The 12,571-nt window shown below is 40.6% G+C and overlaps 2 protein-coding genes across 2 annotated transcripts; both read left to right on the top strand.

The window, feature by feature from the left end:
• On the top strand, positions 1 to 1,122 carry LOC134210709 (uncharacterized). Its single transcript, XM_062686939.1, has 2 exons — positions 1 to 247; positions 315 to 1,122. The coding sequence occupies exons 1-2, from the start codon at positions 56 to 58 to the stop codon at positions 723 to 725; spliced, it is 603 nt and encodes a 200-aa protein (XP_062542923.1). The 5' UTR covers positions 1 to 55; the 3' UTR covers positions 726 to 1,122.
• An 868-nt stretch (positions 1,123 to 1,990) lies between these two features.
• Positions 1,991 to 2,922, top strand: LOC134210700 (uncharacterized). The gene is made up of 2 exons (XM_062686927.1): positions 1,991 to 2,316; positions 2,384 to 2,922. The coding sequence occupies exons 1-2, from the start codon at positions 2,128 to 2,130 to the stop codon at positions 2,792 to 2,794; spliced, it is 600 nt and encodes a 199-aa protein (XP_062542911.1). The 5' UTR covers positions 1,991 to 2,127; the 3' UTR covers positions 2,795 to 2,922.
• Positions 2,923 to 12,571: the final 9,649 nt, after the last annotated feature.

Below are 12,571 nucleotides of genomic sequence, written 5' to 3'. Positions count from 1 at the left end.
TATTCCAGTTTTATTTTCTTGTTCGTTCGTGTTGGATAGCTCCGAGCCTCAAGCAATGACTAAAATATCTTCAATTGGATCCCTCCCGATGGTTCACAATCTTGAAGGAGGAAAACCGCATCCACTAGAGTTTCCATTGATCAATAATGACGTTACTATTTTGCAAACCGCGACGGAGGTTCCGTGTGGGCGATTCGACTGGAAGGTACTGAAAACACGTCGGGCATTACTCAGAATGGGACAGATTGTGAGTATTCGCGAAAATTTCATATTTAATATATTCGTCCTGATTTTTGCCATTCTTACCATTCTAGGTCCCATCGATTGTGATTATTGCGATCATTCAATGCTATGCTCTGTCCGGAACTTTGCTATTATTTTTGTCGATCAATGCCCTGATTGGAACGTTGCTTCTGCTTGGTGACTTGATAATCGTTGCTCACCCACTTCGCCAAGCCTTCACTCCGGTTCTATGGTTCAAGGTGGAACTTTGGTTCACTGGACTGGTAGCAGTGGCTTTCCATACGATGGCGTTCGCCGTGTTTGCCGATGGGATGCGCTGGTATAGAATCAGTTCCAATGCTGTGGCGGCTGCTTTTGGATTCGTCAATGAGGCGATGTATCTTGCGGATTGGTGGATAAATTTCAATAATCGCCAGAAAACGGTTAGAAAGTTAGTGAAAGAACAAGAAAATGAATTCAAGGAGGAAGCGATGACCAACTAATGTGATCCTAAATATAGTTATCTGTTGTAATTAACTTATTATAGTATAGTCAATAGTCATGCACCGTATTGCTTTTGACGAAGATTGATTATCAAATACAAAGTAGAATATTCCCACTTTACATATTACACAGACAAACAGACATAACACATTGAACATTCACTCATCAAATTCATCGTAATTTAAACACTAACGGCATCTGTTGATTTCTGTTAGTTGGGCAAATCACGAACCAGATGGCGGTAGTGAGCAAACGTCAAACTAGAGCAAATCCGACGCGCGCGCCACGAGTGATCGATTGGCCAACTAATGATTATTCGAATTGACCAGTAAATCAGTGAACGATGGAAATTTGACGAGTGTTATGTCTGTTTGTCTGTGCATATTATATTCTTTACATAGAATATTCCTCTTTACATATTTTTCTTGTTCGAAACTTCCTACAAAGTTCCGCTGATAATACTATCAAAAAATCAATAAGCACTATCAGTGAGACCTGGTGATATTATTATTAGCATTGTATAGATATAAATGTGATAAGAAGTAATAGCCAGATTATGATAACCTCATACCTATTTTGAATTTGTGTTGTATTGTAGAAAATTTTTTGTCTATCTACCTAAATGCTCAACTCAAAGTCTCTAGGCTGCAAATTTCTATCTATCTCTCGATGATATTTTTCTAACTTAAATGACTCGCCCAAATTTGACAACAACATACACGACAATCGTTGCAGAGAATCCATCTGAATCCAAGCACAACCGCCGCCACATGTAAGGGGCCGTACACATATTACGTAAGCACTTATGGGGGGAGGGGGGGTCTGTCAATATCTTACGCACCATATTAATAAAAAATCTTTTGTATGGAAAAAATCTTACATGGGGGGAGGGGGAGTCGAAAAACCCAGAAAAATTGCTTACGTAATAAGTGTACGGTCCCTAACTCTTTTACGTAAATTCAATATCTTTCAGATACTAGATTTGGCCAACCGTCACATACGTTTTACTGTTTTATATGCACTATCGAGCGGACACACATTTGTATTATTGAGAACTTCATACACTGAAAACCCCCGACAACATGCAGGGCGGATGCGAGTGATGGCTAAAAAAGCATTAATTGATGTGTGTGATCGTTCTACCAGATAAATTACAAATATGACTGTTCGTATTGCCGAATCGCAGAATTATATGCACTTATTTTGTAGTATTCAAAATGATGATCCTTGGTAGAAATGTTGCATCAAATTCGATAGATTCTATAGAATAGTGCATTATTCTTTTAAGTGAATGAATTATTGACTTTATCTCTGAATGCTCCAGTGATGTCATCGTGGCAAACATGGTTTTAGTTTTATTTTCATATTCGTCCGTGTTGGATTATTTGCGAACCTCAAGCAATGACTAAAATATCTACAATTGGATCTCTCCCCATGGTTCACAATGTTGAAGGAGGAAAACCGCACCCACTAGAGTTCCCTTTGAAGAATGACGTTACTATTCTGCAAACTCCGACGGATATTTCTTGTGGCCGGTTCGACTGGAAGGCACTGAAAAAACCACGATCACTACTCAGGCTGGGGCAGATCGTGAGTATTCATGAAATATATTCGTTCTAGTGTTAGGATCCTTCCGACATTTATGCTACCATTCTAGGCCGCTTCCATCGTGACTATTGCGACCATTCATTACTATTCTGTTTTCGCAACGTTGCTACTATTTTTGTCCATCAATGCAGTGATAGGAACGGTGCTTCTGCTTGCTGACTGGGTAATTCTAGATCATCCACTTCGTCGAGCCTTCACCCCGGCCCTGTGGTTCAAGTTAGAACTTTGGTTCAGTGGATTGGTAGCAGTGGCTTTTCATGTGATGGCGTTCGCCGTGTTTGCTGAAGGGATGCGCTGGTACAGAGCTAATTCCAATTATGTGGCGGCTACTTTCGGATTCCTCAATGAGGCAATGTATGTTGTGGATTGGTGGATAAATTTCAGCAAGCGTCAGCAAATCGTCAGAAAGTTGATGAAAGAACAAGAAAATGAAGCCGAGGAGGATGCCGTTGCCAACTAATTCATTTTATATTTAGAATTCTAGACATATTATTTGCTTAGATCTACGAACCATATTATTACTTTGAGGAGGTAATTAAGAACAAAACATATCTACAGAACATAATCAAAAATTATTTTAGTCCCTTACTCTTTTCAAATGTTTTCTGTTCGAAAATTCCTACGTAGCGAACTGAGTTCCGGTGATAACACTATCAATAAAATTAATAAGCACTATCAGCGGAAACGGATGTCGTTATTAGCTTAGATGTGATTATGTGCTGCCGATTATGGTACCACAGTACAGTACAGTACCACAGATACATCGAGGAGTACCACAGAGACCACGCTAGTGTACATAATGCTTCCAAACAGGCTAGATATCTCAGTATTGGTGGAATTTTGAAAGTTTTATTTCTTTTACGAAGTTATTCATAAAGTCATAATCATTAAGCAGAAGAACAATTTTTAAATTTGTAAATAAAATTTGCTTCGTGGGCGCTAGGGCACATATAATACTAGGGGCAGACATACCGTTGTAAATGCGCTGTAAGCGTACAGCGCTGTAAGTGTACAGAGCATGGTGACAGACATACATTTTGTTCTTACCTGAGAGAATATGAAGAAAAGCGAAAAGAGAACAACTTTCAGTACGGGTAGATTTCGGCTGATGCGAGTATGGTTGTTGGAATTTATTTGTGTTGTTTTTTCATTGCTATCCTGTATGCTCACATAGGTTTTGTTTCTGATTGGAAACTCTCCCGTTATTCAATTAGAAACTGTCAAACACCACCACGCTCTCATTTTGGCCACACAAAATAGAGAGAAATATACACAACAAGAGTGAACCATATATCGCTGCGGGAAGTACGCATTCCTATTGAAAATACTGTTCTGAAAATCAAGATTTTGCAAATGATGTGAAAATTATATATAAGAAAGTTATAAAAAATGCTGGGTACATTTCATTCAAGTACCGCAAATATAATTCACTGGTCAAAAAAATCAAAGCATGGTATAAGTTATGGCTGTTCCGAACTTCGATAGGGGCAGCGAAGTAAAAAATTGGTTCGCATTTTGATCAGCTGATGGAAATATCATCGATGGAATATAATCCTTTTTTGTAAAACCAAAATTACTTTCTATTTGTCAAATGAGAGACAGTTGAGAAAATGCGAAACAAAAGATTTAGGCGTCCTATCAGTTAATAATACAATTTTGATCAGCTAACCGAATTTGCTTCCTAAAATGGCCCATAGCTGATTATTTATTATTATTGACCAATCATCGTCAAACTCTATCAAAGTTATTTATGCAAAAGGAAATAATTTAGTCGATATTCAATTACACTAAATCATTTCTGAAAAAGAATAATGATATGAATCACCATGAATCGTTGATATACGTTTCAAAGACGAACACATCTACAACTAATTGAAATAACGATATTAACACATTAATGAACCGTCTCTGATTTATGATGAAGTTAGATCTCAAAGCAATGTATTTTGTAAAAGAATATAATATAATATATAAAGAATAATTGATTTATATATTCTCGGGATAATTGGTCAAGTTATTGATTCGTGAATTTGTTAATGGACTTCTTCCAAAAAATCTCCAGCAATTCTTCCGTTAATAACTCCGAAACTTCTTCCAAAACTAATCCAGGAGTTTATCCGGATATCCTTCAAGAATTCCTTTGGAAAATTCCTCCAGCAATACATTCAGAAATACCTCCTTAATGAAACCCTTCAGATTTTTTTCTAGGAATGTTTCAAAAGATTTTCAAGAAATTCCTCCTGAAATTCCTTTGGAATGCCATCCCAAAAAAATCAAAAAGTCTCCGTAAAAATGCCCCAAGGATTCTTTCGGAAATTTTATCAGGTCTTTTGATAATTCTAAGGAAAATTCTTTCAGATTCCTCCGAGAATTGTCCAGGAATTTACCCAGAAACACCTTCCCAGACTCCCTCATGGAATTTCTCCGGGAATTCACTCAGGAGCTTCTCGGAAGATTGCTTATGAATATCTTCGAAACTTCTTCATAGAATATCGACAGAAAATTTCGACAAAAGAAATTTTGCTTTTGTATAAGCTTCATTGTAAATGTATCGACAAATGTATAGAAATGTACTTATTTCTCAAGTTTCAAGGAGTTTTCTTTATAGCGTGAATTGATTTTCTTTCATCACTCGAATATTCTGGATCTGAGCAGTGTTGAGAAATGTAATTTAGGTGTTATGAGAATTATTTATTTATAGTATTTTCCAAAAGCTATTTCCAATTCGGAATTTTCATGAACCTGAAAAACTTCAATGATCCTATAAGTTGGTCAGACGGGATATTACTCTTTGTGAAAATTTTGGAATTACGTTCTTGTGCCCTACACTTTGTGTTTATAACCAAAATTTGTTAGACAACGGAGTTCAGTGCGTGATCTCTCTTGTTTCGGACAGCAGAACGATCGCGCGGTCGGCCGAATTATTGTGATCTGCATTGCGCGGCCGGTAATAAAATAAATTAGTTCAGTGCGTGATTTCTTTTGTTTCGAAGCGGGCTTGGTAGTCATATGGCTACTGCTTCTGCCTTATACGCAGGAGGTCGTGGATTCAATCCCAGGTCCGTTCCATTCTCCTACTTTGTATCTTTCTCTTTATTTCTCATGTTCTAGCAATCGCTAGAACTGGAAATGGACTTCCATACCGTTTCCATTACTATTCCTATACCTTCAACTTGAGTATTCTAACAGTAATCTGCTAGAATTGGAAATGAACTATAGAGCTCGTTTCCTACATCCAATTAGAAATTCCATCAGTTACCTTCTCCTACCTATCACATTGGCAGCTCGTTAACCAAGACGGACCTCTGCCTCTCCAACCTAACCCAGAAATTCCAACAAATTCCGCATGAACTCGTGGCAAGTGCAGAGGTATATTCGGCTTGCAGTGGGCGAGTGATTGCATCATCATTTCCTCCCCCTTCCCTACATTGACTTGCATTCTGACGTGGCAGGCGCCAGTATGACCTAACAAATGAGATCACCAGTACTTGTACATTGAAGATGTGTGCTAGTCCCAAGCAAACATCTGTTGGTTCCCTGTGCAAGAACAGCTGATCTGATCATAATGGAGTAGCAACTACGAGCAGTCAATCAAGCTCAAGCTTAAGCTCAATAACCAAAATTTGTTAGACAACGGTATAGGATCCTTCAAGCGTTTTAGCTTCATCAACATCATAAAATCTTTGAAATAAAGTTACTTATAAGCTAGTCCTATGTAAAATTGTAAAACTAATTAAAATATAGTTACTAGCAATCCAATCCTATTTATGACACTGAAATGATATTTCTCTGGGCTGAATAATCTCAATTGTATTTGGGAAGGTTCATAAAGTATTTTACGCAAAAATAACCACGTCGGAGCTATCATTTTCCAACGATCCAAATGAAATAGAACACATGATTTTTTTTTTCAAAGAAAAAAACCTGTAGAAAGCTTTTTTTTGTGTCTTTATTAGCGAGAATTTCAGCCCTGGGCTGGCTCGTCTCGAGTAGAAAGCTCAAATAATACGTGTATAACCCCTCCAAGTCATTCAAAAGATATTTGATTTCGGTTTGATGTCCTATTATTCACCCTTATTTTTGTTTACGGACGAACGATACTTTCGAACGAATGTGATTCATTCGAACGGTTTCTCCATTTGGTGTTGCTGGCGTAAACGAGAATGCGCATCAACTTTCGTTCGAAAGCACGTGCGTACGCAAACAAGAATATGGGTACTTATTTTAGTGAATGTTCGAACAAAAGTTTAATAATGCCGAATGCAATTCAGAGTAACATTTGAACAAAAAACAATTATTGATCAAGCGGAGCAGGAAGTATAGAAAGCTATCTTAATTTTAAGAAAAATGTGGAGAAAATTTAGTTTACGAATTCCTGCAATGGGTCAATCACCAAGACGCAGAGTTTGGTCCAATGTATTATTTTTTCCTTTTAAAGCATTGCGCTTGTCATATTAAAATTATACGTACTCTAGGTCGAGATATCCAAGTACTGGAGAGAGAGTCTAAAAAATATTTGTTATATCATAGAGCAGGTGTTGGCAGAATTTATTTCAATTTACATTTTTTCACGTTAATGATTTTTACACAATCTTCACGGAATATTTGTGGAGTTTATTCGAAAGTTTCTTATTCAATGTCTTTGGGGGCAGCAGGGACTATGTCCAAGGGCTTGACGATCCCTCCCCAGGCCATCTGCGAGTTGTGGCGCCTGCCTAGGATGTGGTGGGGTTTGACAGTGGGCCCTGTTAAACCTCTATAAAAAGCTGCATGAATCCGCAAGTAGGCTCCGCTAAAGCGACCGTGTGCCGCTCAAAGCGCACAAGCCCAAGTCCTGGTGTTAGGTGGGACGCTAAACAGCCCTGACACGACGGCCCTCCGACGAGACAGGAGGTTTGCGCAGGCCCAATAAGCCGCCTTTAAAAACAACCATTACGAACAACATAGAAGATAATACGACTCGATACAATCGGCAACGACCTAGGCGACGAATAAAGGATCACGATTGGAAGCTTGGAACATGGAACTGCAAGTCGCTTGGCTTCGCAGGTTGCGACAGGATAATCTACGATGAATTACATCCCTGCAACTTCGATGTCGTAGCGCTGCAGGAAATCTGCTGGACAGGACAGAAAGTGTGGAAAAGCGGGCATCGAGCGGCTACCTTCTACCAAAGCTGTGGCACCACCAACGAGCTGGGAACCGGCTTCATAGTGCTGGGAAAGATGCGCCAACGCGTGATTGGGTGGCAGCCAATCAACGCAAGGATGTGCAAGCTGAGGATAAAAGGCCGTTTCTTCAACTATAGCATCATCAACGTGCACTGCCCACCCGAAGGGAGATCCGACGACGAGAAAGAAGCGTTCTATGCGCAGCTGGAGCAGACATCCGATGGATGCCCACTGCGGGACGTCAAAATCGTTATCGGTGACATGAACGCTCAGGTAGAAGGAAATGTATAGACCGGTCATCGGACCGGATAGTCTGCATACCGTATCGCACGACAACGGCTAACGATGCATAAACTTTGCAGCCTCCCGCGGAATGGCAGTCCGAAGCACGTTCTTCCCCCGTAAGAATATCCACAAGGCCACATGGAAATCACCTAATCAAGTAACGGAAAACCAAATCGACCACGTTCTAATCGACGGTAAATTCTTCTCCGACATCACGAACGTACGCACTTACCGCAGTGCGAATATTGAATCCGACCACTACCTCGTCGCAGTATGTCTGCGCTCAAAACTCTCGACGGTGATCAACACGCGTCGGAGTCGTCCGCCGCGGCTAAACATTGGGCGGCTACAAGACGGTAGACTAGCCCAAGACTACGCGCAGCAGCTGGAAGTGGCACTCCCAACGGAAGAGCAGCTAGGCGCAGCATCTCTTGAAGATGGCTGGAGAGATATTCGATCCGCACCGTAACCGCTGCACTAGGCACGGTGGCTCCGGATCAGAGAAACGACTGGTATGACGGCGAATGTGAGCAGATAGCTGAGGAGAAGAATGCAGCATGGGCGAGATTGCTGCAACACCGCACGAGGGCGAACTAAGCACGATACAAACGGACGTGGAACAGACAAAACTCGATTTTTCGGAGGAAAAGCGCCAGCAGGAAGATCGAGACCTTGAAGAGAGGAGGAACTGTACCGCGCTAATAACGCACGAAAGTTTTATGAGAAGTTGAACCGTTCACGTAAGGGCCACGTGCCACAGCCCGATATGTGTAAGGACATAAACGGGAACCTTCTTACGAACGAGCGTGAGGTGATCCAAAGGTGGCGGCAGCACTACGAAGAGCACCTGAATGGCGATATGGCAGACAACGGTGGCGGTATGGTAATGAACCTAGGAGCACGCGCGCAGGACATGCGACTTCCGGCTCCGAATCTCCAGGAAATCCAGGAGGAGATCGGCCGGCTGAAAAACAACAAAGCCCCTGGAGTCGACCAACTACCAGGAGAGCTGTTTAAACACGGTGGTGAAGCACTGGCTAGAGCGCTGCACTGGGTGATTACCAAGGTTTGGGAGGATGAGGTTCTGCCGCAGGAGGGGCGATAAGCTGGATTGTAGTAACTACCGCGCAATCACATTGCTGAACGCCGCCTACAAGGTACTCTCCCAAATTTTATGCCGTCGACTAACACCAATTGCAAGAGAGTTCGTGGGGCAGTACCAGGCGGGATTTATGGGTGAACGCTCTACCACAGACCAGGTGTTCGCCATACGTCAGGTATTGCAGAAATGCCGCGAATACAACGTGCCCACACATCATCTATTTATCGACTTCAAAGCCGCATATGATACAATCGATCGGGACCAGCTATGGCAGCTAATGCACGAAAACGGATTTCCGGATAAACTGATACGGTTGATCAAGGCGACGATGGATCGGGTGATGTGCGTAGTTCGAGTTTCAGGGGCATTCTCGAGTCCCTTCGAAACCCGTAGAGGGTTACGGCAAGGTGATGGTCTTTCGTGTCTGCTATTCAACATCGCTTTGGAGGAGTAATACGAAGGGCAGGGATTGACACGAGTGGTACGATTTTCACGAAGTCCGTCCAGTTATTTGGCTTCGCCGACGACATTGATATCATGGCACGTAACTTTGAGAGGATGGAGGAAGCCTACATCAGACTGAAAAGCGAAGCTAAACGGATTGGACTAGTCATCAACACGTCGAAGACGAAGTACATGATAGGAAGAGGCTCAAGAGAGGTCAATGTGAGCCACCCACCACGAGTTTCTATCGGTGGTGACGAAATCGAGGTGGTTGAAGAATTCGTGTACTTGGGCTCACTGGTGACCGCCGATAACGATTCCAGCAGAGAAATTCGGAGACGCATAGTGGCTGGAAATCGTGCGTACTTTGGACTCCGCAAGACGCTCCGATCGAATAGAGTTCGCCGCCGTACCAAACTGACTATCTACAAAACGCTTATAAGACCGGTAGTTCTCTACGGACACGAGACCTGGACGATGCTCGTGGAGGACCAACGCACACTGGGAGTTTTCGAAAGGAAAGTGTTGCGTACCATCTATGGTGGGGTGCAGATGGCGGACGGTACGTGGAGGAGGCGAATGAACCACGAGTTGCATCAGCTGTTGGGAGAACCATCCATCGTTCACACCGCAAAAATCGGAAGACTGCGGTGGGCCGGGCACGTAGCCAGAATGTCGGACAGTAATCCGGTGAAAATGGTTCTCGACAACGATCCGACGGGAACAAGAAGGCGAGGTGCACAGCGGGCAAGGTGGATCGATCAGGTGGAGGACGACTTGCGGACCCTCCGCAGACTGCGTGGTTGGCGAAGTGCAGCCTTGAACCGAGCTGAATGGAGAAGTCTTTTGTGTGCAGCACAGGCCACTCCGGCCTTAGTCTGATGATAAATAAAAAAATTATTCAATGTCTTCAACGATCCCATAAAACTTTATGAGTGCTCTCTCGATAGTTTTTTTGGCAGGAGTTCTCAATGAATTTGTCTAGTATATTGTTTACGAAACTCCATGAATTTCCTTAAAAAATGTTTATATTCCTGTTTCTCAAATTCCAATATTGATAATAATTCTAAAAAGTCCATATCAGTATAGGAAGACAATGTTTAAACATGTGATTTTTTTAAAACTTTATCATCGTGTTTATTAATGGATGTGATTAATGTACATTAACCTTCAAGGGAAGTCCAGAATTACTTCCGGCATTCTACAAACTCTTCTTGCTATATAGCTTACCTTAACTCAGGATAACTTAGAGGATTCAAACTTGCAAGGATAACGATCCTCTATACGAAATCACGATCAGGCTATACAAAATCCTTATTGACTTTCAGTTCAATTTACATTGTGGACGCTTGAGAGTATTAACTGGGATCTTGTTTATGTCTCGTTACAGTTATTTTAACATTTCATTTTCCCTTATGCAAAGAATTATTTTGAAAATTCAGGAATTTCATGAGTTCCAATAGTGTTCATGAGTACTAATAGTACATGCTTGAGTTAAAAATATGTCTCGATTCTATGACCGCTTTACAAAAAGAAAATGAAAAATTGGAAATATATTTCTGTAAGCAATGATACTTTCTATATTTTGGATTCATCATATTTTCATGCACGGGATTTTCTTAGGAATGGTCTGGAAAGTCAGAAAAACTCAGGCTATTTAAATCGTCCATATTTCTTGTGTTTTTCTTTTTCTCTACTTGACTATACATAGTCATTAATTTGGATTATAGATAAAAAATCTTCCACTTATTATATGGTATATAAGTTGTCTAGTTTTTGTTTATCTTTGAAACGAGTGCAAAACTCCTCATTAGCACATATGTGTATGAACACATATATGCCAGTTTGTTTGAAATATAAATAAATATATACGCGATTCGAACATTTTCAAAATAAACTTGTATATTTTAAAATCCAATAAATCAAATTTGTATCTGTAATCTAACCAACAGTAATCAAATGAGAAAGAAAGCTTTTTTTCTTCTGCAAATGCGAGATTCAATCAGAACAACGCTGGTACAACGCACATAGAGGTTGGTACGGGTACAACGGTTGTAGCGCATGATTCCTATTCGATTTCATCGTTGTGGATGAAGAGAGACATACAACGCTGTACGATGATGGTACAGAAACCACGCAGGTATCGCGTTGCTTCCGTGGTTCTAGCGTTGTAAATGATGACAGACATACAATTTGAGGCGTACAACGCATTTACAACGGTATGTCTGCCCACTTCTGATTCGGTTGAGTGACATCATATCACTGATACAGAAAATTGTCGTGTTTCACAAAATTGTTCAAAAATTCAAAATCATTTGGTTGAAGATCAATTTAGTTTGAAATTCATATTCATTGCGACAGTAGTGTACATGAGACTTTAAATTCGGTCGAATATTTTGAAATCTGTGGGATTTGGAAGTTTGTAGCGTTTTACAATTTTTTTTCAAAAATTCAAAATCTACTAGATAAAGATCAGTTTAATTTGAAATCCATGTGCTTAGTGGCACTAGTGTACAGCCTGAATTACACAAAATCTGCGAGATTTAGAAAAATAATTTAAATCATGAACTTGAAGCTAATCTTAAGTTTGACATTATTATTGGCTTGGTAACGCTAATGTAAATAAGACTGAGTGGCTGGTGAGCTGTATATATCGAAATCTGCAATTAGTTCGGTTAGCAATTCAACCGCATGTTAGTGCTGGTGTAGGTACATAATACATTCAGTTGAGCTGAATATCTGTGAGATTTTTCGTGTTTTACAAAGTTGTTTAGAAAACCAAAACGTTAAAGTATAAAATAAGTTTATTTTGGAATTTATCTGCTTGATGGCATTAGTGTACATTATATTTCAATTCGGTTGAATACCATGCAATCTGTGAGATTTGAAAATGTGTTGTGTATTACAAAATTGGTCAAAAATTCAAAATCATTGAGACGAAGATTAGTTTAGTTTAAAATCCATATTTTTGCCTTTCTCGTATACAAAGTATACGTAAAGGCTATAGGATCACTTCAAAACCGAACTTTTGATAGAATTCTCGGAGACCCAGAGTGTTACATACCAATCGACTCAGCTCGACGAATTGAGGTGATGTCTGTATGTGTTTTTTTTTCTTCCCAAGCAATGGAGGGGGAATCTGCTCAACAAACATCCTGGGTTGTCCAGGAAGTGCGGGGTTAGGGACCACCCCCAACAGCAAACGAGGGAGGCAGGACTGCATCCCCGACCCGCT

The sequence above is a fragment of the Armigeres subalbatus genome, chromosome 1, assembly GCF_024139115.2.
Source record: "Armigeres subalbatus isolate Guangzhou_Male chromosome 1, GZ_Asu_2, whole genome shotgun sequence".
In the NCBI taxonomy this organism is placed as follows: domain Eukaryota; kingdom Metazoa; phylum Arthropoda; class Insecta; order Diptera; family Culicidae; genus Armigeres; species Armigeres subalbatus.
Note: the sequence above shows the minus strand (reverse complement) of the source record. Positions and strands in the feature narration are given on the sequence as shown.